The following is a 27,956-nucleotide window of genomic DNA, read 5'->3' as shown; positions in this document are numbered from 1 at the left end:
ATTAAAAATTTTAACAATTTCCTGTGCTGTACAATATAGCCAGTATTTTACAGTAGCCTTAAATGAAGTAAAGTCTGTAAAAATATTGTTACTATATTATACACCCGGAACTGATACAATAATGTAAATCATCTATCCTTTAATAAAAAATGCTCATAATTTCATATACGAAGGCTCAGGCAGGGTGACTTCAGGGTCACGCTCCTTCCCTCTTCATGCTCTGCCCTTCTGAGTGTGCTGGCTCATCCTGACTCCATCAGCTTTGCAAACCAGCACTAAGAAGACCATTCCAAGGATGAGGTGACCACTTCTCATGTCTCTGCTTGAGGACAGGAGAAATTTCCCAAAGCATCCAGCACTCTCCCTCACCCCACACAGACAGCCTGTGTCACGTGTCTGCCCTTGTCCAGGTGCTTGCCAGGGGGTGGATGTGCCCGCACTGGCTCAGACCTGTCCAGGTTTAGCCCTGGAGAAAGGCATCTCTGGCATCTCCTGAAGCTGAGTGCCAACAGATACACAGGTGAGCTTCTCTTAGGAAGAATGAGAGAGTGCATCCCCACAGCCCACTTCACACAGAGAGACATGCACGCAGAATGCCGACAGACCCCAGGGAACTTGCAGCTGAATAACTATTGTTGCTTCGATGCGGGCGGTGGGCAGTCGGGTGGATATTTAGTGATGCGGAGGCCCTTGGGGCTATAGGACCCGGCCTGGCAGCACCCACAGGGCGGGGCCAGCATCACCAGAGACTTTATTTTTCAAAAGATGCCAGAAATCCATATCTTTATGTAAAATCTTACACTTCTTAAATATTGATAACTAATTTACATTTTTGCTAACACTGTGGATCTAATAAAAAATGTCCAAGAGCTGGACCCAACATTGGGCCCGTGGTTCTCTTCCTTTGGATAAAGAGGCCAACGTCTGAAAGTTGTGACAAGGCTTTGCTGTGACCTACTGGGAGTGGCACCCCCGCCTTGGGAGACACCCAGCATTGCAGTAGAGGCCCGAGGGCACCGTTACCATCCCCCAAATCTGGGGACCAGGTCACTTTCCAACTCTTATCTTCCAAAAAGCACTGGAGAAGGGAGATGAGAGAAACCTGGGTGCTCAGAGGAAATTGCCAAGGCTGTTTCCTGCCAGAGGAATGTTCCCTTGGCCAGGCTGGAGACAGGTAGGGCGTGGACACTGTGATTCATCGTTTCAGATGGAAATCAGTCGAAACTCAGAACTTTTATGGGAAATGAATGGTGATGATGAACCAGCCACCAGTGAAATAAAGTTAGACAAATGAGCCCAAGCTCAGGCAGGAGAATCCAGGCTAAGGGAGGCCACAGCAGCTGAATCCATTGGAAATTGAGAGGGGTCTCTGCACACCCTCGGCCCTCTGTACCTGGACCCTCATTAGTTTTAACAGGATTCGTCGCTGATTTTGGTGTGTCCATCGTGAAAATCCAGTCCAAGTTAGAAAGCGTAATTAATAAGGACTCTTCTCCATTGTGCCTGAGAGTGTGGGGGGTGGGGGGCAGACTCCCAGTGCCACCCCACCCCCACCCACAGCAAGTCCAGGTGCACAGCCCCGCCCCCACCTGCCTGTGTTACAGTCCCTGCCCCCATCCAGCTCCCCTTTCCTCTCCTTACACCCGCCCCTCTTCCCGGGAGGTGCAGGCGTGGAGACAGAGAGAAGCAAGGCAGCTTGTAAAAAGGAGAGTCTTTGTTATTTCAAGAAAAGGGTTATAAAAAAGCAGACAGGTTTATTTTCAAAATGACTGCATTGCACTAAATTCAGTCGGTTCGTTCATGGGATGTCAAGGCAGGGGCATCCTTCCTCTTTGCTCAGCGAACACCCTCACTAGGTGATGGATACAGGCTGGGGGTCTGCCCAGTTTGGCTTGGCTCCTTTGTGGTCTGGTCTTCCCTGCCCTCACCGGCCCCTGCTGTGCAGAAACAGTCAGGGGTCACAGTGGCCGTTCATAGATGGAAAATTAAGGGCCCAGGAGCAATGAGTCACCCACCTGCAGTCACGGAGACTCGAACAGAAGAAGAGGAGAATTCACAGGGTACCTTTATCTGGAACCTCTAACCTCACATTCCAGATTGACACCAAGTTTCCGTGGAATAGCCAAGAAAGACCAGATTCTAGGGCACTCACACGGCACTCAGGGAACTCTGTAACTGACACCCCCACAGAGCAGACAACCCAGTACTTGACCGATGGGTCTCAGTGCTCCAATGCCTGCAGAGGAGCTCCCAGCTCACCTCCAGGGGAGACAGGCTGTCTCTGCTCCAAAGGCCAGAGGTGCGTGGGCCTCCTGATGGACCCCAGACATCTCCACCCTCTGGGGACTCCCTTGAGAATTAACTGGAGCAAAAATAACTATAATCATAAGAACTGTTTTGTAATAAATGTGAGACAGTAGTCACGTGAGTAGTAATGACACACTTACTGCCCCCAGCGCTGTGCTAGGCCATCCTTTAAAACCACGCCTCTGGGGGTAAGGGTGGCACCATTTATATTCTGGGAAACTGAGGCCCAGAGAGGAAAGACACTTGCCCAACGTCCCTGGGTTTGTAAGTGTCACATTCTGACTATGGATCACAACTACAGTAGGTGGGAATTATTACTCTCATTTGCTCCTGTTTGGGGATGCCAGCTGAGGCCATGCAGGGCAGAGGCAGCAGTCCTGGCCTGGCAGACGGGCCCAGCTTCCGCTCGTGCTCCTGGGGCAGGACGCAGGGCTGCTCAGCATCCCGGGCTCCCCAGCTGTCAAGGGTGGCCCAGGGCTCACCTGAGAGGCCCTGGCCATGGACCTGGATGCACCTGGTCGGTTCCAATGCATCCCTGAGACGTCCACCTCTCCAGATCTGGTTGACATGCCTCAGGAATCTCCAGGATTTCCCTGTCACCTTCTCGAAGGAAATGAATTCTACCTGCGTGATCTCTTTTCCAACAACTGTTGTGTAATTGCTTTTCTTTCAAGCAGAATCAAATTTTGGATGTGAGGCATATATTATAGATCACTTTTATTTCTATAAAATTATATTGTCAAAATAGGGCAAAAATGTATGCCCACTTCTTGGAACCACTGAGAACGTTGTAAATGCCAGACAGATGCTGAAAATTGACAGGCCAGCCCCGTGAGCAGGATTTACAACCTCATGTCTCAGGCTCGAGCCTCCTGGAGACAGAATCTGCGGAAAGCGTTGTTTCTCCTGGTGATTTATCGCTTTCCAAGTGCTGACAAGCGGCTTTGCTGGTCAGAGCCAGATCCGGGAGGTGAGCACAAGTTAGTCTTAAGAAAAATGCTTGACTCAGTCAAGTTTTCTGTAAATATTGTGGATGATAAATTACATGAAGACACTATTTACGAAATGTGGAAAAATCAATAATGCTCAACAAACATGTTTATCAGCCAAGGAGCCAAACAAAGGCTCCAAAGGGGAGGGGTGGGGTGGAGGGGGTGGGGGAGGGTCTTTGAAAAAGCAAAGCTGCCTGTCTGCAGCCCATGTGACAGAGGCTTCCTCCTGCTCAGTTCTGCCCCGCAGGGATGGGTGGGGGTGTGGGGTCTGTCTAGCCGGGCTTCGTTGTGGGCAGAGTAGTAGCAGCCAGTCTGCAGGGTATCTGCTGTGCAGCAGCCCCATGGCCAGCGCCCCTGTCTCTTGGCTGCTTTAATGGAATCCTCACCAGGGTGACAGCATCAGCACTCCCTTCAGCACCTCTGATAGGCCAGGAAACCAAGCCCTCTGGAGGTGCAGCGGTTCGGTCCAGTTCCAAAGCCAGTGAATGGCCAAACTGAGGCTCCAATGCCAGTTGCCGGAGGCAGAGTTCAGGTGGTCACGGATGGTCAGCATTCCGATGGGACTCTGGCTCCTCCCACCCCACCCTCCGGCACAGGTGTGAGCCCACTGAACCCTCACAGAGCCCCACGAGATGCGAGGAACTGCCATAGACTGTCGTGCGTGAACAGAGAGGTCCTGCAGCTTGTCTAAGGTCACACAGCTCATGAGCAGCACAGTGGGATTTGAATCCATGGTAGATGTATTCTATCCCTTCAAACAGCTGGAAACTCACAAGCCGCCCTTGGGAGGTGTGTCCTCGCGTGGTTTTGCACACATGGGATAGCATACCCAGGGAAGTCAGTGCAGCAGCTCACACCACGGCACAAGGGTATGACTTTCCTTCTCTATTTGTTTTTTAGTTTTTTAAATTTTTATTCTTAAATTTTTTTTATAGTTGCTTTACTTCCACAGAAAAGGGAAAGACACAGCTTTATCTACACCTGAAACTGCGGTCACCAGATGAGTGCTCCTCTCACACTGTTCCGGTCCCTCGCCTGCTCCCTGCTGCACAGATGGAGGGAAGCTTCTACATGCAGGTCTTAGCCCTTCAGTGCTCCCCCCGATCCCCTGGATTTCAGAACAAAGCCCCCAGTCGTCATTGTTTGGGCTCCCAGGACTCCCCCTCTCCAGGGTCCTCCTTCCCACTCCTAAGGCTCTAGTAGAACAGAGTAGATGGATGGGTGGATGGATGGATGGATGGATGGATGGATACATGGGTGGGTTGGTGAATGGATGGATGGATGGATGGATGGATGGATGGATGGGTGGTTGAATGGATAGATGGATGAATGAGTGGATGGATAGATGGGTGGATGGATGGATGGATGGATGGATGGATGGATGAGTGGATGGATAGATGGATGGGTGGATGGATGAATCCCCATAGGCTCTAAAGAGCACAGGGAGAATTCTATGGGTTCTAAGAAAGCACCTCTGGACTCTTGCAAACATCTGATTAAGATAAAAAGGACATGGGGAGCACCCTCTGAGGGGTCTCTGACTGGAGTCTGAGATGGGTGCTTTATCCTTTGTGGAAGCCGAAAGCCAGTGATCTCCCAACCCCCAGGACACCCTACTTGAGTCTCTGAGGAGAGCCAGTGTGGCAGAGGCTGGTGCCCCAGCTCAGCCCTTCGGCAGGTCCTGCCACTCTCTACCGAGCATTCCCTCTGGGTACGGAGGGCTCACCATCCACCCAGAGTGCCAGGAGTCACAGCTGCCGGCGGGGAGGGCAGCAGAAGGGGGAGTGTCCAGCCCCCTCCCCTCACTGGGGAGACGGACTCGTGGTCCGCATGGTCTCCCAGGGGTCCCAGGGGACTGAGCTTCAGAGGCCCAGGATCCCCCGGTCACCTGCTCCTTCAGTGTCACCCTATGCTGACCCCTTCCTTGTCTCTGTCTCACGTCCCCTCCCAAACAAACTACGTGACCCAAATCCTTGTCTGGGGTCTACTTCTCGGGGACCCCAACCAGTGACAGCCCTGGTGAGCAAAACACGTCTGTCATTGCAGGAAAAGAACTGTTAGATTCAAGGACCTATTGACAAGTCGCTGTGAGGAAGGAGGTCAGCTGTGGCCTGGACTGACTCTGGGCCCGTATCTCCCACCCTTCCCATAACCCCGAGCTGAGGAAAAACAGGCGTGCAAGCCCGGGGCCGTGAGGCCAGAGACATTCTCATTTTTCCTTTCTGATGCTTTTTGTGACGCTGCCACATCACAACACAATATTTGCACTACAGAACCCTGAAAACTGCCAAATTTCACCCAATCTGGTTTAATGTTCTCGAGGAGCTTGGCATCGTGTTAGAAGCGCAGACATTCCCACGGCCCAGTTCCTATTTTAAAATTGCCTATCTATTTAAAGTTCACGATGGGGGGATTAAGAGAAAAAAAGACTTGCAAAGCCAAAGGGAGCAAGAGCGAGGCAAAAGGCAAGTCCAGTTTGCTTCTAAAAAAGGCTGAAAATTATAACCATCCAGAGCCTCGCGTCTCAAGTCTGAGGGTTATTTTTTTCCCTCTTCTGGTTGCTTGCAAACCAAAGTGGCATTTTATTATGGGTTACAGAGGGAGCGTCCCAAGTTCCTGCCTGGCCCCCCACATCCCTACGCCTCCTCTGCGTGCCCTCACGCGGATGGGAAGGAGGGCGGAAGGGCCCCAAGGAAAGCAGCCGGTGTCTCCGAGCTGCAAAGGAGCGTCTCCCCGCCACCCCCCACGCCGCTGCGTTTCCTTATTCGGGACCCAGCGACGTTGCCTGGCTCCTTTTATGAACAACAAAACCGTGATGAAGGCAACAGGAGTCAGAAGCTATTCAGCACAGGAAGCCCCTGTATCCGGTGAGGAATAAGAAGTACCGCAGCAGGATGCGCCTTGGGTCAGGGGGCCGCGGAACGCCTTCGGCCTTTGTGTCCTTCTCTGTGACGGAGCGTCCACGTCTGAGCCCTCAGGTCCCCTCGGAGCTCAGCCGGGGCTGCCGCCGTCACCGCCCGCCTGCCGGCTTCCCGCCCGGGGGGACTCGGAGGCCACGATGGCCGGCTCTGCCGGCCTGCTGCTGCTGCTGCTGCTGGTCCCGCCCCGGGTGGGGGCCGCCGCTGACCAGGAGGCCGTGGTCTGCGCGGGGGCTGCCTGCTACACGGCTCACCGGGTCAAGCTGAGTGCGGAGGAAGCCCAGCTCCACTGCAGCAAGAATGGGGGCAACCTGGCCACGGTGAAGAGCGAGGAGGAGGCCCGGCACGTCCAGGGCGCCCTGGTCCAGCTCCTGCCGCCGGGGACGCCCCTGGCAGATCGCACAGGCAGGTTCTGGATTGGGCTCCAGAGAGACAAGGGCAAGTGCTTGGACAGCAACCTGCCCCTGAAGGGCTTCAGCTGGGTGGGCGGCGGAGAGGACACGTCGTACACCAACTGGCACAAGGAGGCCAAGAGCTCCTGCACCTCCAAGCGCTGCGTGTCCCTGATGCTGGATCTGTCCATGCCGGCCCTGGCCAGCCGCCTCTCCAGGTGGGCCGAGGGCCCGTGTGGGAGCTCCAAGTATTCTGGGAGCACCAATGAGGGCTTTGTGTGCAAGTTCAGCTTCAAAGGCATGTGCCGGCCGTTGACCCTGGGGGGCCCAGGCCAGGTGAACTACACCACCCCCTTCCAGGCCAGCCGCTCCTCTCTGCAGGCCGTGCCCTTTGGCTCCATGGCCAACGTGGCCTGCGGGGACGGGGACGGGAGCGGGCAGCATTACTTCCTGTGCAAGGAGAAGGCGCCTGGCGTATTTGACTGGGAGAGCTCGGGGCCCCTCTGCATCAGCCCCAAGTTCGGCTGCGACTTCAACAACGGAGGCTGCCAGCAGGACTGCTTTGAGGGCGGGGACGGTTCTTTCCGCTGCGGCTGCCGGCCCGGGTTCCGGCTGCTGGACGACCTGGTCACCTGCGCCTCTCGGAACCCTTGCAGCTCCAGCCCGTGCGGAGGGGGGGCCGTGTGCGTCCCTGGGCCCCCCGGGAAGGACTTCACGTGTCGCTGCCCCCCAGGCTACCAGCTGGACTCGACGCAGCGGGACTGCGTGGACGTGGATGAGTGCCAGGAGGTCCCCTGCGCCCAGGAGTGTGTCAACACCCCCGGGGGCTTCCGCTGCGAGTGCTGGGTGGGCTACGAGCCCAGCGGCCCCGAAGTGGGGACCTGTGTGGATGTGGACGAGTGTGTCCCTGGCCGCTCGCCCTGCGCTCAAGGCTGCACCAACACTGACGGCTCCTTCCGCTGCTCCTGCGAGGAGGGCTACGTCCTGGCCGGGGAGGACGGCACCCGGTGCCTGGACGTGGACGAGTGTGCAGGCCCACAGGGCGGCCTCTGTGACAGCCTCTGCTTCAACACAGAGGGGTCCTTCCGTTGCGGCTGCCTGCCGGGTTGGGAGCTGTCCCCCGACGGGGTCTCCTGCACCGGGGGCCCCACATCCCCGGGACCACCGGCTGGAGCTCCCCAAGGGGAGGACACAAAAGATGGAGAAGGGAGGCTCGTGCCTTCTGCCACAACGTCCAGTCCCACCAGGGACAACTCCGAGGGCACCTCTGCGGTGACTCCGGCTACCAGGAAACCCTCCCCGCCAGACAGCATTCCCATTTCCCTTGCCCCACCTGACAGGCTGGTCTCCAGTGGGTCCCCTGGCATCTGGATGGAGCCCAGCACCCGTCACCCCACGGCCACCACTGACCGTGGGGCGTCCACAGGTGAGGATTTCAGCGCCAAACAAAGTGATGACGGCACGGACGGGCAGAAGCTGCTCCTGTTCTACATCCTGGGCACCGTGGTGGCCATCCTGCTCCTGCTGGCTCTGGCTCTAGGGCTGCTGGTCTTTCGCAAGCGCAGAGCCAAGAGGGAGGAGAAGGAGAAGAAACCTCAGAGCGCAGCAGACAGCTACGCCTGGGTCCCCGAGCGAGCCGAGAGCAGGGCCACAGAGAACCCCTACAGGTGAAGGAGGCTGGGTTGCCAAGGGGGTGGGGGGTAGCAGGCATGGGTGGGGAGGTGGCAGTGACCATGGCAACAGCAGGCAGAGGGCGGTGGCAGGTGCAGCCCACGTTGGGGTCCCCCCGAGGCCCGCGTGCGCTCCCTGGGGGCGCTGCCCTGCCCGTGGTGCGGTGCACGTGGGTCCACCCCCACACCCGGGGCCCAGACAGCACGGCCGAGGCAGCGGCTTCCAATGTGTCCCTATTTGTTCCCCACAGTCCAACGCCGGGGACGGACTGCTGAAGCTGAGGAGGCCTTGAGATCACTGACAGTGACCACTATCCTCAGAGCCAGGTTTCTGTTGGAAGCAGGACCCCCGTTCTCCTGGAAGACTGGACTGGAATCTTAGCAAATAGTTGTCAACCTTCTCTTTCAATGCCTGGCAACTTGAACCGCGCAGGTATCACACGCGTGTGGTGTGGACGTGGTGGGTTGGGTGTCATGTCAGAAAGTTTATGCGTTAACAATTCTCCCTTCCTCTCCCTGTTCAAATTCAAATGTGACTGAGTTCGTTGTACCGGGAGTGACAAGTCAGGTGGTAACGGGCTCCCTTTGAACTGCCTCTGCCCACATAAACCATCTAAGAAGAGGCCGTGAACCAGGGGAAATTAGGACTGAAATGATTTGTGCCTCCTGGTGTGACAGAGGCTGGAGTCTATCAACTGTTTGATTACGTAAGAAGCTCTGTTTCTGTCCGAGGAACGTGTTCAGGCTAGAGACATTCCTTTGCATTCCTGCGTTTCCATCTGCTTCGGTGGCACGGAGGCAGGACCTTTAGAAATCACATCTTCTAGTTCTTCAGGTTCTAATAGTCTCCAGTTTATTTGCAAATGAAGTCTCAACAACGTGGGGAAAATTGTATGAAGCGAGTTAAAAGTGTTTTTGGAAACTAGAGTGAGAGGGCAGGGTTTATTTCAAAACTACTTGAATCAATTTGTCTAAATAAATGTACTGACGTTACCACATGCTTGATTGATGAGACAGACACTCGTGAGGACAAAGGTCAAGGACCACTGGTCTCCAGGCCAGGTGGCCCCATCCCCCCGATGCTGTCCTGCCTTCCCTGCAGCTGCCCGGGCTTGGATGCCCTGATGGTTTCTGGAGGATGTGAGAGAACTGCTGGACTGAGGTTTAAAGGTGTCATCATAAGCGCTGAGCACAGTTCATGGTGGCTGACGCCTCCTGAGTGCTGATGCTGGCTTGTGGCCGCAGCACAGCCAAGTCAGCTCTAGTCCCGCGGGTGCTGGCCCAGCACTGCCTACGGCACAGGTGTCCCCTGGCTCTTTTCCTTAAAACAGAGGGAGACGAGGGAGGGAGCGAGAATGGGAGAACTAAGATCTTAAGCAACCGCAGACCCTGCTCTCACCCATTTGAATTTACAGCCTCGTGTTTAAGTGCTCACTTGCAAAGATTTCCCACGACTAAGACGGTTGTGGTCGGTGGCGCTCTGTCCCTGCTGATTCTGCCCGAGACCCTGGAAAGCAGCCCGGGATTCACTGCAGGTCGGAGCCCTTAGAAGCTGCCTGAGACGCACAAGAGGCCCGGGTTCCTGGAGTGGGGTGGGGGTGGGGGGTGCAGGACAGACAAAGGGAACCGTTTCCAGGATCCAAACTCCACCCCAGAATTTGGCACCCCATGTGCACAGCCTTCAGAGCCAAGTAGATGTCCTTTTTGCCAGTTTTGAAATGTAGGTGCTGTAGCTCAGATTTTTAAGAAAAGAAAATGGAAAACTGGAGGGGGATGGGGGAAGGAAGAAAGGATGGAGGCCTGAGGCGGCCCATCGGGGGGTTCGGAGTGTCTGCTTTTTGAAGTCACCTAATAGTCTGCAGTTCCCACGTGGAACACTGGGGTTTAACACTCCAGGGAGGGTAAAGGCTGTGCCCCTCGGCCCTGGGGCGCTGGGCGGTGTGCCGCAACGCGTGTGTTGCTGGCCGGTATCTGCACTTACAGGAAATACTTTATTCTAGGCTTTTACAGCCCTCATGCTTGCCACTGGGGTGAGGGGGACCTTGCTAACATAGGCTGCCCCTGACCCCCGTGGTCCCATGGCCTTGAATTGGCCGAGGTCCCCAATATGCCCTTGGTTTCAGTGTCCGTTTGATTTCTTCCACAGCCCGGCCCCATTTGGTCTCCGTGTTTGAATTCTTCTCTGGAGGGAATACGCAGCCCCCTTTGTCCCACCCCACCCTTGCCCCACCGTGTCACCCCCAAGGGGAGAAATGGGTGGATAAATAACAGTTTCTCCAAATCCCCTCCGTCAGAGTTGGCCCCTCTGCAGGCAAGTGGGGTCTACCTGTCCTCACGGCCACCGCCCAGCAATGGCCACAGTCCCCAAACTGGACGACCTCGGGCGATGACTCTGATGAAAAGCCTCAAGCCGGTGCTTTCTTGTCCCATTGAGCACCACTGTTATTTCTTCTGGGGTATTTAAATCCTCGTTTTGGGAGCTTGGGGCCAATTAACAAAGATTCCGTTTCTCCAGAGGCCGAGGTAGCTCGGCTGTGACATCCAGGGAAACAGACGGATGGAGCATGGGGAGAGGTGAGCTCTGCCACGCCCAGATTCTTCCAGCCGTGACCCTGGGCTGGACAGGCATGGACCAGGCGCTGTTCTGTCCCTGACTCCCTGACCTGCCAAGCAGCAGAGCAGGCCGGGTGCTGAGGTCAAGGAGAGGCTTCCCTTGACAATAGGTTCAGAGATAGCTGGGACTTTCTTCCAAACAGAATTTCCAATTGTTCAATGCTTTTATATTCAGGACAAACTCACCACCTCCTGAGGAGATAATTTAAAGGGAGGATGTCTCCTTAAACACGCCCGTTCTTGAACTTCAGGGACAGTCACTGTGATCACTGCTCTCTTCTCTCGTTGGCCATTTGGAGGGACTGATGCAGGAGGACAGTCCCCTGGGGAAGTGGAGTGTAGACAGCCAAGGGTGCGGCGATTCTCCGAAAGTTCCTTGGGCATGGAGGACCTGGTGAGCATCCTTTGTACCCTGAGCCCACGGCTGCTCCACGGGGTGGCCTCGAGGCAGAAGCAGCCATGCTGGTGTCACTTTTGGTGCCGGGGTGCCATGTTCCCAGTGGTCGGTGAATTCGTCAGTTCCGGCCTGAGGCTGGGAGGGAGGCACGCTGCGGTCACCGCCGGGCCTGGCAAGGCCACCTCAGGCCTAAGTGCCTGTGAATGATAGACTGGCAACCTCTCCAAAAGGCTTGTCCTCACCTCTTCCCCAGGATCAGGCAAAAAAGTGGAATAAGAAGTTAAACATGTATGTGCGTGTGCTCGTGTACCGTGTGCAGGAGGAGCCGAGCTGGGAATGAATCTCTCTCTTGCACACACGTGTGTGTAGCTGAGTCTTTTACATTCTGATCGTGAGCCCTTGTTTGAACACATGGTGAGGGGCCTGGATTTTAGCCCCAAACAACTTCTGAAGGATGTAGATTTGATGATTAACTACTTTTATTCCAATTCTCTTTCCCATATATATTTCTATGAAAACTAAGAGAACAGAGATGAGATTTGACCCCCCAAAAAGTGCTAAATTCAAAATAATGCAGTTTTTTTTTAAAGCAAATATAGGAAAGCCTTTTCCTATTATTTTTCTTCTTAGCTTCTCCATTGTGTAAATCAGGAAAACAGGAAAGCATTGCTTTCTAGCAGCTGCAAAATGGTGTAATGTCCCCTACATATTTCCATCCCTGAAACAATAGGTTTAGCATGGGAATCTGAGATATAAATTCCCTGAAAACATCTGTCCCTCTCTGGCCGCAAAATCCACTGCTTCAATCTGTGCTGTTTGTGGAGTTTGTCAACCCAAAAAAAGAGGATGATAAAACTCTCCACGTGTTCGTTACTTGAGTGCCTTATTCCAGTCCAGATTCCTGGGACTAAAACTCACCGAAGCGCTTTTTTAAAAAATGAAGTGTGTTTTGGTCTGTTCCTGGAGATAATGCCCATCTGTTTTAGGAAGAAATTCTGGAATTCCTTTCTCGCATTGTTCCTGTTATCTGCGAGAGGGCAAGTGTTTCCTTTCAGCAGATTTCGCCCACCGTTCCCCTGGCCTGAAGCTCTTTTTGCATATTTGGCTTAAGCTTGAATTAGATCATAGGCTAGGCAGGCTTGGCCACATTAGATGCTATTGTAAATGTCAGCGGTCCCTCCGTGAGTGCTAAATGAGAATGTAAGTCTTTTTGAATGTGTTTCTGAAGTTTGTTCCCCTGATGCTGGAATCATGGGCTTTCTAGGCAGGGTCATTTCATCCCAGGCCAAGGGAGGGTGGGCTGGATGCTGTGCTACCCTCAGGCCTCTGAGAGGCAGGGTGGTGTCTCTGGTCAGCCTCCGAAGTGGGTTGTTATCCACTGTGATTTGTTTCGCATCTAGCCTAATAAACTCCGAGACACATTGCTGTCAACCTGATTCAATATGTTTCATAACAGCTCAAAATACATGGCAGGAATTACATTCAAATGTATCTGTGTCCCTTTCCAAAGATACTGTGATGGCCCGACTCTTCACCCACTGGAGGTGACACTGGCACCAGGGCTTCTAGGCCGGGGAAGCACCGGGGGACCCAGGCCCGAGTCGGTGCTCTCAGACTCTGCCCTCCGATCCTGAGCCCGGGCTCCCTGCCTCCACCTCCACCGTCTGATTCTCTGCATCTTTTTAGTTGCATGTGTGACACCTGGTGCAGGATTAAACGCGTCCAGTTGGTGTGATGTGTAAACACCGTTTTGTAATGATCATAGGAGCATTTATCACCACTTGGTCAGCAAACCTTTTCCAGTTTATTTAACTGATTGGACAGACTGACCGGCTCGCTCATTGCTTGGCTGCATAAACCTCACCATGACTGGAGGCTGGGGTAGCAGATGGTGGTCGATTCCCAGTCCACCTGCTTTTCAGATTGTGTACTTGGTAAGAACAGGGCTTACAGAGGATCAAGGGTTCTCCGGTGATACTAATGGCCCGGACACCTGCGATAAACAGTCATCACCAGGGTCCAATAAAGCTGATCCTTGAGCTGTCTAATCACTAACAAAATCCATTTGGAAATTATATCTTAATATGAAGAACCACGGCTGCCCCCCTCCGCAACATGCACACACACAGATGCACACAACAAACCCACAACACAAACACAGAAAAGCACCCCCCTTCACAAGAGACACATAGAGACATACAAACACACACAATCCTAACATACTCTGTTTCATACTAGAAAACCTGAGGCCAGGGTTTCCTGATTTATGGGGAAAACCCATGAACAAAAATGCCACATTTAAGCCGCAATTCCTCTCAGTGACTTAAAATGATGTAAACGCTACAGAATCTTTCAAGTGTGCTTCATTCACAAAAAAATCTATTTACACAGAATTATATCTACGGCACAACACAAGTACATCTGTGTCAGACAACACGTAGATGAAAATGAAAGACCAACATACACATCACGTGCCTCCCACGGCTTTAACATGGACGAACAAGGACCTCCTGTTCTCAGCTGACTCCTGAGTCCATTCAGTACGAGGCGGCAGAGACAGTGAACCCCAAACCAAAAAGCCTCCCCTCAGCCTCTCCCTGGATTATATGGTGACATCCCAGATGCTTAAAAAGAGAACAGTGTCTCTCATCTCCTTTGCACTCTGGCTTATCCTTTTCGGAGGAAATGAAGGTCAGGTAAGTAGTGAAAAGTGAAAAAAGAGGCCAAGAGTGAAAGGCCAGAGATAAGCCCCGAGGCCAGCAGCCATTTCCAGGAACTTGACCTGAAGGGCCACTCTTCACAGGGCTGAGCACACCCTCCCAAGTCTTCATGTGTCCGCAGCCAGAGTTCCCCACACACTGCTGCCCGGGTTCTATTTGCTGGGTTTTTTATTTGAGGTTTGTCACCATTGACTTGGATGTTGGTCCTCCTTTGTAGTTGAAATTGGTCCATAGAATTCAGTGCGTGGAGGGGGTGAGTGGAGAAGGAAGGAGGGATGGAGGATAAACAGGGAAGAAGGGAAAGAGAGGGAGGGAGGGAAAGGGGGTGGGGGGGGTGACCGGATCAAGGTCAAAGTGAGGGTCACCAGTCCTCAATCCCACATCTTGGCTTTCAGTTTGAGACAGTGCAGGCAGGGCCGTCTTCCCTCTGTGCCACTTCTAACTTCCCGGGTCACAGCCGAGCTGCATTTCGCTGACCCTGGAGGAGGACCAACACCCTCTGCATCATGCTCTTGTCATCTTTCCCTGCAAAGCACTGCTTATCTCGTCCCCTTCATGTTTCACGCTTGTCTGCATCATTGATGTTATAAAGGCTTAAGCTGGGTCTGCGATATCCACTCTGTTGAGCTCCTTCTGCATTCAAATATCCCATGAAATAACGGAGATTTGTGAGGTGCAGGAAAATAATTGTGCCTTTTGCCTTCTTTCTCCAGGGCCTTCCTTTCCCAGAAAGATTATGTCCCAAACCTAAATGTTTCTCTTCCTGGTCAAACCCAACATCTCCATGCCCGAGTGTAGTGCCCCTGTATGTCCCAGCCCTCATCCAAAGGATGATCCTGACCCCAGGAAGTCCTATTTGAAATTCTGATAAATGTTGTGGTCCATGGCCTTCTCCCCGAACAAAGTCTACCAGCTGCCCTTTTGCAGTCTGCTCACCCCGCCCCATCTCTGGCCAAGGGCACTGCACACACTCAGGACGTCCCTAACGCTCTTGGATGGTTGCTCTCATGTTCATCTGGTCTCCAGGCTCCTTTTGTCCTGGAGGTCAAGGTCAAGATCACGGTGAGTGGAGGGTGCAGTCCTGCACACCCATCACACCAAATCCTTGTCTCCCATGGGGGTCAGCTTTGTCGCTTCTTGTATTTCTATCAACTTTGTCTTCTTTCTGCTGCACAGTTGGGTGATTGATGTGAATTTGGAATATTGTTTTCTTTACCAACATGAAATATAACTTTTTGGACATTTTTACCTCAACTTATATTTTGTCTGACTATTGAAATTGATATACCTAATTTGTGGCATTTTATGAATACAAACTTTTTCAGGTGACATTTCTTTGTTTTCAGCCTTCTTTACGTTTGTCTCTTTTTGTGCTCCCATCCTACCTACTCTGGGCCCGCTCCCTACACCTCAGGAGCCTGGAAGCCCCGCAGGGCCTCATCCCAGAGGGTCTGGGTGAGCAGGTCTGGGCCGGAGCCCGAGAATCGGAATTTCTAGCAGGATTCCAGGGGAAGCTGCTGCTGCCGGTGTGGGGGTGCACTGGGAAGACCTCTGCTTTATCCAGTCGGGCAGTTTTCTTCTCTCAGTACTGGGAGTACTCCCTCCTGGCCATCCTCTGACTGTCTTATTCTGGAAGCTGTTTTGGTTGGTCCTCCTCCCCGTGTCTCCTGACTTTCCTCAGCTCCTGGTCTTTCCTCCCTCTTGAGGTGGCTGTGAAATCGCGCCTTCTCCCCCCTCCCAGTGGCCCTTGCTCTGCCCAAAGCACTGGTCACTTTCTAACATGGTGCATCATCTCCTCCCGTAATTATGATTTATTACGTACTGTCTATATTTATATATATGTAAGCTCCTCCAGGGCAGCTTTTTGTGGTTGTTTGGTCCCTGACATGCCCTGGGCCTGGCACACAGTGGTGCTTAATAACTGTCTGTTGGAGGCATGGCTGCCCTGGGAGCCCTGGAGCAGGACGGCAGACAGGGGGAGCCAACGCTGACCCCAGGAAGTCCTATTTGAAATTCTGATAAATGTTGTGGTCCATGGCCTTCTCCCCAAACAAAGTCTACCAGCTACCCTTTTGCAGTCTGCTCACCCCGCCCCATCTCTGGCCGAGGGCACTGCACACACTCAGGACATCCCTAATGCTCTTGGATGGTTGCTCTCATGTTCATCTGGTCTCCAGGCTCCTTTTGTTCCAGAAGCAGAACTGGAGGCAAGGATTCCAGTGCAAGTAGTTTATTGGAAAGGACAGGCATTAGTGGTAGAGTCACAGAGAGTTGATAAAACCATGGAAACTCTGGGAAATGTCATTCCACTCAAGGGTCAAAGGAACTGGGGTATTGATACACCAACCACCAACAATCATGGGTGGGGCTACTGCAGGGTGACGGGTGATTCCCAGCACTTCCAGAGGGGCCTCCACTCTTGGGATGGGGGAAGCCTTCAGGTACAGAGATGCATACACAATGGATGGGATTTGACCCAAGCACAGTGACAGTCTCAGGGCTGTGGCTGGGCCCCTGGCCGCATCCCCTCCTGTCCTCACCTGTCCCCTATACCTGACTGAGACAGCCCTCCCTTCCTTTGCAAGTCATGGCTGATTTCCTTAGGAGGCAGCTAGGTCCTTGAGGAGAGTGTTCTTTTTCCAGATTTCTCTGTTGGCCCCATCCCTTTGTTGGTGGTGTGACAGCTCAGCGGTTCCATGTCTGTCTTCCTATGAGGCTGGGAGGCACCAGAAGGAAGGGTGAGCCTCACACAGAGCTTAACACACAACCGAGTCTCAAATGCTGTCAGCAGAAGGCTACGTGGATTGATCAGTTCACGGGGCACATTATTAAAGCAACGTGGCAGGAAAATTCACGGAACTTTTATTACTATCAGATAGAAAGTGCTATTTATTTATTGGAAAACAGGCAGTATTACTCTCCCCACTTTATAGGGAAGGAAGTGAAGGCACAGGCAAGTTGGAAAATGTGTCCACCGTCACAGCTGACAAGTGGTGAAGCAGGGCTGTGAAATCCTGCATCCTCATCTGGATCACAAGGTCACCGCTTCTGGCTAAACGTGAGGGTGTCAACCAGCGGCCAGTGAGGAGACAGGCTGACTCCCAACCTACTTGAGACAGGAAGGTGAAGCACTGAGCACTGATGGGCATTTCTAATAATAGCTTACTTCCAAATAAGCTTCCCTGTATACTGCTCTTGTATATTCCCCTGCCACACATGCATGTGCACACACACATGTACTGGTACTGCTCAGAAGCTTTCTGTGATCCCCAGAGAGCTTGTGTACCTGAGAACCACTGTGATCCGAGGGCAGATCCCGTGCCTGCGTCCTCACTGACCCCGCAGGGGCCTTCCTGGTTCTGTCTTGTTCACAATGGAGCATTTGTGTGTCCTGGAGGAGGAGGTGTGGCTGTATCCTGCAATCAGAGGCGACTTCTCCACTGGACCTCTTGTGCACACTGATGGGAATGTCAGAGATGCAGCTTCGTGAAGGACAGCTGACTGGTTTCTTAAAAAGTTAAACATACACACATGACCTGGCAATTTTGCTCTTAGACATTTACACAACAGCAATTGAAACATCATCCTCACAGTCTTGGCTATGGTATTCACAGGAGGTTTATTTACAGAGTCTGGACCTGGCCAAAACTTCTGTGGCCAGTCTCCTCTCTACCTCCTTCCAGGGCAGCTCAGGAATCATTAATCCTCTTCATTTCCCTAGCCTCCATCAAAAGATGCACATACCTCATGAAGAAGAGGTCTCCCCCGCACCCTTCCATCTGCTCCACGCCCACTTCCCCCCCCCAACACCATGCTGAGTATTCTCTTTTCAGATTCACAGTGCCTTGTTTCTTCTCTTATCCCCAACTCCTTCAAGACATCTAACTGCATTTCCTTCTGAGCAACGACCACAGTCAAACCCCACCCTTTGTCTTCAGGCCCTATACTTTTAGGGAAGCATCTTTTACTATGGGAACAACTGATCATGTTATTAAAATTCATAAACAACCTTGGAAAAGCTCCTGGGCACTGCAGATGCCAGGTTGAAGTGAGACCAGTGTCTGCAGTAACATCATGGCCTTTCTTTAAGAGGCTTTTTCAGAGGGGACCAGATGTCCAGAATGGCTTTGATGTTCAGAGAGTGGATTTGGTGTTTAATGGTTTGTGGCTAAAATGAAATGCTGTTTGTTAACTTTAGTTACATGCTAAATGATCTCCAACATGAGGCATGCATCCTTTTTTGAGCATAGGAAAAGATGATTCATTTGAACCTTGTTATTTCAAAATTTGGAGTCACATGGTTTAGAATCAACTCATGCGTTAGCTTAACACACAAGAAAACAAACCAGAAGGAATAAATAAATCATTAAATAAATAAATAAGTTTTGCTGGGGAAATGAGGTGCATAAGAGATTTTTAGCTGAGCTGTTGAGCCTGCAAAATTCATCTTCAGGGGCACTTATCCCAGGGTTTACATCCATTTGTGTAGCCTAGATAGGAATTAGAAATGATTTTCACATGAACACAAATGAATCAATTCTGTTCAATATCTGTTCTGAGTATTTTATTCTGTTTCTACTTTTATGTTAAATGACTTGCAGTATTTAGTGGTGAATTCGCCTGCCCATAATAAAGCCTGATTAGCATAATGCTTATTTTCTCACATGACAAAGGGTCCAGAGATGGGAAACCTTGGGCTGCCGCAGCTGTTCTCAGCTGCCTTCCATCTTTCTGGTCCTTCATCACCAGCCTGTGGCTTTCATCCTCATGTTTAGCACATGCCCCAACAAAGGCAACCTTTCTTTTCTTGTTTATAGGCAGAAAAAGGTACAAATCCCAACTCTACAATTTGCCGAGTTGTGGTAAGTGTACACACCCCATAACTGTTGCTCCAGTCAAGGGGCCCTCCCACCACCCCGAGAATCTTCTGGGCTTCTCCCAGTCTGTTCCCACCCCATAGACCAGCACCGCTTGGCTTCCCATCACTGTGCATTGCCTTTGCCTGTTTTAGGCATTCAAGTTGACAGAATCAGAGCTTATCGGGTTCAAGTCTGTTGTTTTGTTACTTGTTTTCTGTCTTTCCCACTTTTTTGTTTTTTCCTGCTGATTCTCTTTTCTTGTTTTATTTTGGGTTAATCAAGGATTCTTTTTTCATTATTAGACTTCATTATTTGAGCTGTTTTAGGTTTACAAAAGAATTGAGTTGAAAGTACAGAGAGTTCCCATATAACCTCTCAACACTTTACAATGTCCTGTTATTAAGATTTGGCTTTGAGGGCTTACCTGGTGGCACAGTGGCTAAGAATCCACCTGCCAATGCAGGAGAGGTGGGTTTGAGCTCTGGTCCGGGAAGATCACACATGCCTCAGAGCAACTAAGCCTGTGGGGCACAACTATTGAAGCCCGTGTACCTAGAGCCCATGCTCCACAACGAGAGAAGCCACCACAACAAAGACTAACCCACACTCGCCACAACTAGAGGAAGCCCGCATGCACCAACGAAGACCTAAGGCAGCCAAAAATAAATAAATAAGATGTGGCTTCGGTGTGGCACACTAGGTACAGCTAATGAGCCAATATTGATGTATGGTTACTAACTGAATTCTATAGTTTACATTAGAGTTCACTCTTTGTGTTGTACTTTCTACAGGTTTTGAAAAACGTACCATGACCTGTATGCATCAGTGCAGTATCACACAGAATAGTTTCCCTGCCCTGTGCTCCACGTGTTCACCTCTTCCCCCCTCCCCAAAACCCTGACAACCACTGACCTTTCACTGTCTCTGTAGTTTTGCCTTTTCTGGAATGTCATACATTTGGAATCCTACAGCATATAGCATTTTCCGATTGGCTTAGTAATATGCATTTAAAGTTCCTCCATGTCTTTTCATGACTCGATAGCTCATTTCTTTTTAGCTCTGAATAATATTCCATTGTCTGGATGTACCACAGTTTATTTATCCATTTACCTACTGGAGGATATGTTGGTTGCTTCCAAAATATCCAAAAGTTTCAGCAATTATCAATAAAATTACTATAAACATCCATGTGTTTGTGTGGACGTAAATTTTTAATTCATTCATGTGAGTACCTAAGAGTGTGATTACTGTAGATTATAAGAGTATGTTTAGTGTTGTAAGAAATTACCTGTCCTCCAAAGTGGCCAAACCATTTTGCATTCCCATCAGCAATGATTCCTGTTGCTCCACATCCTCCCCAGCATTTGGTGTTGTCAGTGTTCTGGATTTTGGCCATTCTAATAGGTGTGTAGTGCCATCTCATTGTTAATTTGCATTTCCCTGCTGACATGATGTGGAGCATTTTTTAATGTGCTTATTTGCCATCTGTGTATCTTCTTTAAAATTCATAAATAAAAACAACCTTGGGAAAGCTCCTGGGCACTGCAGATGCCAGGTTTGAAGTGAGACCAGTGTCTGCAGTAACGTCATGGCCTTTCTTTAAGAAAAAAATGTGTCTGTTGGTGAGGTGTCTGTTATGGTCTTTTGCTCATTTTTAAATTGGGTTGTTTTCTTATTGTTGAATTTTAAGAGTTCCTTTATATATTTTGGGTACCAGTCCTTTTTCAATATTTTTTTTTTTTTTTTGCAAATATTTTTTCCCAGTCTGTAACTTGTCTTTTCACTCTATCAACAGGTTTTAGTTGCTCCACACCCTGTGAATTGGAGTGTGCTCAGGGGAAAGTATGAATAAACATGGATCTCACCCAAAGTGGTTTTCTCCTTTGAAAGGCTAAAGCCCTCCAGTTTCTGTGTGATTTTGGTCACTACCTTCAAATAGTTTTATACATTTTGTTCAGGATTAATTTTTTAAAAATCTGGAACAGATTTGATTCTTGTCATTTTTGATGGATCCTCCAGAGAACCCACCAAGCGGTTTTAAAAAATACCCCGTTGGCTGAAATTGGACAACATGACCGTCTCTAGACTGACCGGTCATTAGAGAGCAGGGTTGTGAGTGGTTGTGGATGGGGGGTGGAGTCCGCCAACAAAGAGTGTCTGCCTCGTTGCCATTTAAAACTTTCTCTAATCCAGACTCTTCACATTTTCAGACCCAGTTTCCTTCCTCACCCAACAAGACAAACACATGCTCCTAGACTTCATCTAAATGAATAGGGTTTGACACAGGAATTTTAGTTTAAAATCGAAGATGAGCCCATTAGTTTTGTGTGACCTTGGGGTGTAGATTCTTGAAGATGATATTATGTCCTCATAAGCTTGAAGTTTTGAGGGTCCTGGATCCTCATAACAATTTCCTGGCCACTGATGCTCGGATATCCGTGTACACAGAAGTGTAACTGCTGACAGTGGCATACACAGCAGCAGCTCTTTTCTGGAACAAATACTTGGTACTTGCCCCACGGACCTGCTGGGTTCCACTACCCATCCTGGTGTCCATGAGGCAGATCCAGAGGTTCAGAGTAGCCCTAGGATCCAGGTTTTGTCATCTAACCCTAGAAGGTAGCTTTTATCCTCATTTTGAGAAGAAAAGTTGAGTCTCAGAGAGCTTATCTATCTTAGAAACAGAGCTAAGAGTAGTCATAGCTGTTCAAGTTCACCTTATGTGCCCAACATTGTGCTGAAACATTAATTATCTGTCCCTTCTGTTGACCTCTGGTTTGAGGGCTGTGAGCTCATGAACACACAGAAGGTACTATGCAATGATGAAATTTGACTAAAAGCAGGAATCAGGTTTTGAAGTTTAAATAAATTAGATCAGATAAATGGCAATCCAGGAAGCCACACTTTAACTTAAGTTTGCAGCAATTGGGCAGGTGGTTGGCTGCATGAAACAGAAATCTGATTTGGTGGAGGAACCAAATAGAGACTTCTATTTATCTCCTGTGACAGGAAGTCCAGAGGTTGATGGTCTGAGGCTGGGGCTCTGAATTCTTGATGCTCTTAGCATCCTGGATCCCTTCAACCTTCTTGCTTTTATCCCAATGCATGAGTTTCGGCCTCCTGATCATGATGCCTGCTGCAACTTCTTTGTGGCAAAATTCTACAAATTTCACTTAGCTTGGCTTAAACATATATTTCCATGATCTCGTCCGAATAAGGTTTGGGCTCGCTGTGCCCCTGCAAGCAGGAACTGTGGTTGCAGGTCCATGGATGCTTTGGTGAGGCCAGGACCCAAAGTGGATGGCCCAGGAGAATGATAGGGATGAGGATGTGATCAGAGCCTTGGGGCCACGTCATCTACATGGTGAGCTGGTGGTTCTCATGCTTGTGCATCAGAATCCCCAGAAGGGCTTGCCCAGACCCAAATGGCTAGGCCCAAGCCCTAGAGTTTCTGATTCAGGAGGTCTGGGCTGGGCCCAGGAATCTGCTTTTCTGACAAGTCTGACATGGTGGATGGTGTTTACAGAGATAATACGTAGCGCTGATGCTGTTGGTCTTGAGGGCTCCTTTCCGCAAACTAGAGAGGGTCAGTGAACATCTGTGGGGGTCAGGGAAGGAGCTGGTTCAGTGCAAGTTCTCAAAGAGGCCATACCCGGCTGGGTCTTTCTCCTGCACAGCCCAGCTGGGGGAGGATGTGTGCCCCTGCCCCTGGGATCCATTCAAAGACAAATTTTGGTTCAGGAGGTACAGAGTGGGGTCAGAGATGCCGCATTCTAACCAGCTCCAGGTGAGGATGCTGGTCTGGGACTTCGTGTTGGGGGCAAGGTGGCTGCTTGGCTAGCAGATCCCTTCCTCTTCCTCTGCCTGTTTCCAACCTCAGCTGACTCTCACTCGGCCAGAGGCGGCAATGCACGAACAGTCTGGGGTAGGGTGTCCACGTTTTTGTCACTTCCACTGAGCTCTGGGGACTGACTCATTTAAATGACATTCTCAACTCTGGAAAGATGCTGGGCCAGAAATGGAAACAGTGGCAAATACTTTCTGGGAAACAGGAAGCCAAATATATTATTTTTTTAGTTACTATTTTCTCCAGATTTAGGGACTGCTCAACTCCCCATGACATACGACTTTAGGATTATAGGATAAAACACGAAAATGACGTCCAAGTTCAAGACCACAGGAAAACAGCAGAAGAGCAAACACTGTGAGAGAACAGAGTCATAAAGTGTCTCTGTGACGTATTTCAAGTTCTGGATTTACTTGTTATCAGCTGTGTGTATTTATCCCGGTTGTGGTAGGACCAGCTGGAGTTTTTAATCTGCACCGTGGATGATACTGCCAGGATCCTCCCCTGCATCTGTTGGCTCCAGCTTCTTCCATGGCCAGCTGGCCATCAGGAGCATAAAAGTGATGTCCATTTCAAAAGAGGAAGCATCGTTCCTCATTGCCTGTGGAACACGAGATAAATAGCTCCCCTTTCCTGGGGGGGTCCTTTAAGGGACTTTGCAAGGCTGGGTTTTGCTAAATGTCCCCAAAGTCCCTTCCAAAGGAGAATAAACTCTAAGAGATGCCTTTGCCGGTACTTCTCTGGGAGCTGGTTTCAGAATGATTCCCAGTCTAAAAAGCATTCCCGGTGGTTTGGGTGTGGGTGAGTGCTTCCCCTTCCCTTGGTGGGTGGGCTGGCTCTGGGTGCAGGTGAGTGGGGTCAGGAGCTTCCAGTGGAGAGCCGCTCCCTTCCTTCTTCCCCCAGAGCTTGATGGAACCCCAGGCACCCCCAGGCCTGTGGGTGGGAGTGGGATTTCTGAGTGATTGACTCAAGTGTTGGCAGCCCCTGACCCCCGAGCGGAGCTCCCCATGGTTGCTCTCTGTGACTCCTTCCCCTCCCTGGGGCCCCTCTGCCCACGTTCCAGATATTCTCAGTCCATTCACCCTGGAGCTTTCAAACCATCCTGCAGGCCTGCAGGCCATCTCAGACCCCCAAGGTCTGCGGTAGCTGGTCTGCAACCCTGGTTGATAAAATTAGGCTGTGTACCTGCACCAGCATCTGTGAATTACTGGAAAAAGTCAATAATAAAAGATAACTAACCCAATTAAGACACAGGTAAAGAATCTTAATAGACATTCATCTAAAGAAGACATACAAATGGCCAGTAAGCACATGAGAAGGTGTTTAACATCATTAGCCATTAGGGAAATGTAGATCAACCACACTGATACCAGTTCACTCCCACTAGGATGGCTAGAATAAAAGACTATTCTTTTTATTTAACTGTCTTGGGACCCCTGTGGAAAATAATGGACTAAATACAAAAATTTATGCTTTTGAACATCTTTTCATGTGCTTATTGGCCATTTGTGTATCTTCAAAGGGTTTATTTCTGGACTCTCAGTTCTGTACTATTGACTTATGTCTTTCCTTGTGCCTGAACCACACTGTTTTGATTACTGTAGCTTTGTAGTAAATTTTGAAATCAAGAAGTGTGGATCCTCCTGTCTTGTTTCTCTTTTCCAAGATTATCTTGGTTATTCAGAGTCCCTTGAATTTTCACATGAATTTTAGGATCAGTGTGAAAATTTCTGTAGATACATCAGTAGATGTGTTAATAGAGATAACATTATTAAATCTGCAGATACATTTTGGGAGTTTTGCCACCTTAACCATATTAAGTCTTTCAATCCATAAACATAGGATGTGTTTTCATTTATTTAGGTCTTTTAAAATTTCTTTCAACATTGTACATTTTGTACTTCTTTTGTTAAATTTATTCCTAAGTATTTCATTCTTTTTAATGCTATTGTAAATGGAATTGTTTTCTAATTGAATTTTCAATTTGTGGATTGTTACAATATAGAAATGAAAGTGATTTTTATGTCTTGATTTTGTATCCTATCATGCTGAATTATTTATTAGTTCTTAGAGTTTTTGAATAGTTTTCTTAGGATTTTCCATATGCGAACAGGACAATATCATGAATAGAGAGATAATTTTATTTCTTCCTTTCCAATCTGGATGCCTCTTATTTCATTTCCAAGTGGAAGTGGCCTGGCTAGAATCTAGCTAGAATCTCCAGCACACTGTTGAGTGATGTGGCAGGAGCAGATATCTTTTTCTGGTTTCCGATCTTAGGGGCAAAGCTTTTGGTCTTTCACCATCAAATATGATATCAAATGTGGGGTTTAGGTAGATGTAACATATTTTCTTTTTGTAAAGAATGGGCCAATAAAGGACTGTTAATTTTCACCTCACTTCTTTCTTCAAGTCTGGCTGAGAGTAAAAATTTGGTAAAATCTGCACTCTGCTGCAGTGCCAGGCTGTTTATTGAATAACATTTGCTCACCAGGCAAATGTTAATTTCCACTCTTAGACTCATATGTTGCTCCATCGCCACAGAGACTTAAATTTTGTGTCTACATTTTAATATTGTTATGGCTTATACACATAATGTTTTTATCCTTTAAATATCTTTCTTCTTAATATCTAAATTATTATAATTAACATCCAGGTTAAAAACAATATTGATGTATTTATCAATCAAGTACTAATAGTGGTTACACAGTTTTCACTCTTCTTAATATTTCCCTTCTAGGTTCTGATGGTGGTTTTCATAATTACCTTGAAAACAACAATGGCTGTAATATGGTGTTCTTGGAATCTTAGAAAGGACACTCATATACCCCCCACCAACGGCTTCCTTGAGGTCATTAACTGGCTCTATGTGTGGACCAGCACTGTCCAATAGCAATTTCTGTAATGATCAAATGTTTTCTCGATAATGTCCAGTTTGTATTCATGAGCCTGTGGGGCACTTGACGAGGCTGGTGAGACTGAGAAACTGAATTTCTAACTTTAATGTTTTAGTTTAAATAACCACAGGTGATTATGGCTATTGCATATGGACAGGGTATGCACCACCACCACCCATCCTGTGTCTTCAAGTGCTAATGACAGCCCCTTCCCTCTGGGGGCCTGGGGCTTTTATCACCAGCAACAATTGGGAGTTAGTTCTGCATCTCACAGCCCTGTACCCCTGAGCACCTGGAATTGTGCATTTCCACCCTACTGTTCCCTCCTCTGGGGGAGGCGGGGAGGGAGGGGAGGCTTAAGTTCTAAGTCAGAGCAGGGACAGCCGCCCACATGCTCTGGAGAGAAACAGTGCCAAGCGGGGTCTGCATCAGGGGACTTAGGGGTAAAGAAATCCAAGAGTAGGTGTTCATGATGGAACTAGAAAGTTCTTTTTTTTACATCTCCTAAGAAAAAAAGCTGCCCCCCACACTCGATAAAGCTCTTTGGCTAAGGGTGAATCAGCTAGAACCCATCCATGAAGTGACCCTGCCTGCTGGGGGCCAGACCTGACGCTGGAACCGTTCCTCAACTCCTGTAAGGGCTGGCGCAGGCTCAGAGGGCCCCACCCTTCATTTAGGGCTTTGCTCGCCACAGTCCTGAAATCCTTTGAAAATGTTGAACAAAGGGTGTGACTGGTCCTGTCCCCTTTCCTGTCTCACGCACCCACCTCTGAGGTCTCTGTAGGGGCGATTTCCACCCGGTGTCTGGAGGCCCCGCCCCGGGCCGTTGCACGGAGACAGACTCTCCAGCGCAGCTGTGCCCAGAGTCGTGACCCCTGACTAGGCCCTGCAGCCATTGGGATGCCAGACCAGCGCCTGCCCTGCCCCGACCGGGGGCCGCACGTCTCTCCGATCTGGGGGTCTTTCCTTCCTCCTCCCCGGGGAGATGTCACACCCACTCGGGGGAGCCTCAGACCTCGGTGTCCCTTTTCCTGGGGCGCGGGGGCAGCGGGATATTCAGGAGGCTCTGCACCCGCGGGCAGGGGTCGGGGAGTGCAGGGGACCACAGTGCCTCCCCGCTTGCACTTTCGGACTGTCCCCGCCCCGCCCCCTTGGTCAGCACAGTCCATCCTGCGGCAGGTGCTTGTCTCCCGCATGTGAGGACACCACATTCTCCTGTTCTTTCTCAAGTTCTGGGCTCTGCTGGACGTGGGGGCCCGACCCCTGGGTAAGACGAGGGGTCCGCGTGTCCTGCCCCAGGAGAGGCCTCTGGGTCCCCACACCCGTAACCCTTTCAGCCCAAATTCGGCGATCACCAACGTCTTTGGTTTCGTTTAGCGTTCAACAGCGCCGCCGCCTGGCGCGTCGCTGTGAGTGACCACAGCGGAGGATGGCACAGGGTGTTAAGAAGAAAAAAAAAGCTTGCCCCTCTCCGTTTTGCTTTGGACCCACCCCTTCGCATTCCTGATCCGTGAGTAAGCGGATAAGGTCGCGAAAGTGACAGATTCCAGTCTCCCCCTCCCACCCCGTGCGTACCCAGGACCGCCCTTCGTCCGTGTCCTTTGCCGCCCAAGTGGCATTTATGCGCGCCTCTGTATCAGTGTGATCTCTCAGCCAAAGGGAAAACCCCTCAACAGGCAGACCCTCCCCACGAGGGCACCCCGCGCGTCTCTTTGGGGGTTGCGAGTTGCACTGTCCCTCGGCGATGCTGGACGAACTCAGACCAAACAGGCTAACTCGCTTCCCCACACGCCCGCCCGTGCAGGGCTCTGCAGGAAATCGCCTGCCAGAACTTCCGAGGGGTGGCGAGACCTTGCCGCCCTGACAGTGTCCCCGCGACTTTCTCACGCGACGAGAGGAGGTCTGGCAGTGGTAGCTCGCGCTCAAGGACTCGTGGGTCCCCACGCGGGGTCCGGGTGTTAGGTCGGTCCTCCTCCTTTGCGGGCAGTCGCCCCAGCCACGCCCTCTGTCTCCAAGCGCATGTCCTCCCGCAGCCCTGCAGGTCCCGGGGGCTACGTCCCCCACCTCTCATTGAAGCCCTTCTCGCCTGGTCTCCTCTTCCCAGAGCTCCGCAATCCAGGCTTTCCTTGAAATAGGTGGTAACAGCACTGATGAAGGAAAGGAAAGAGGACCGGAGGTTAAGGAGCGCTGCGGGTTAAGCCCCTTGTAGGGCTGCGCCCGTGGGGCCGAGAGGAGGGGCGGGTCCTGTCGCCGCGCTAACAGAGGTGCCGCCCTCTCGGGAGCCTGCGCTGCCGGCCCCGCCCGAGGACCTCCCAGCCCGGGCCGAGTTTACTCACCCCGGCGA

The 27,956-nt window shown here is 50.6% G+C and overlaps 1 protein-coding gene across 1 annotated transcript; it reads left to right on the top strand.

Moving 5' to 3' along the window:
- Nucleotides 1-6,028: 6,028 nt before the first annotated feature.
- On the top strand, nt 6,029-12,750 carry CD93 (CD93 molecule). The gene is made up of 2 exons (XM_057703946.1): nt 6,029-8,276; nt 8,531-12,750. Exons 1-2 carry the CDS (start codon nt 6,358-6,360, stop codon nt 8,553-8,555), a joined length of 1,944 nt encoding a protein of 647 aa, XP_057559929.1. The 5' UTR covers nt 6,029-6,357; the 3' UTR covers nt 8,556-12,750.
- Nucleotides 12,751-27,956: the final 15,206 nt, after the last annotated feature.

This window comes from Hippopotamus amphibius, chromosome 12, assembly GCF_030028045.1.
Source record: "Hippopotamus amphibius kiboko isolate mHipAmp2 chromosome 12, mHipAmp2.hap2, whole genome shotgun sequence".
NCBI classification, from domain to species: domain Eukaryota; kingdom Metazoa; phylum Chordata; class Mammalia; order Artiodactyla; family Hippopotamidae; genus Hippopotamus; species Hippopotamus amphibius.
Note: the sequence above shows the minus strand (reverse complement) of the source record. Positions and strands in the feature narration are given on the sequence as shown.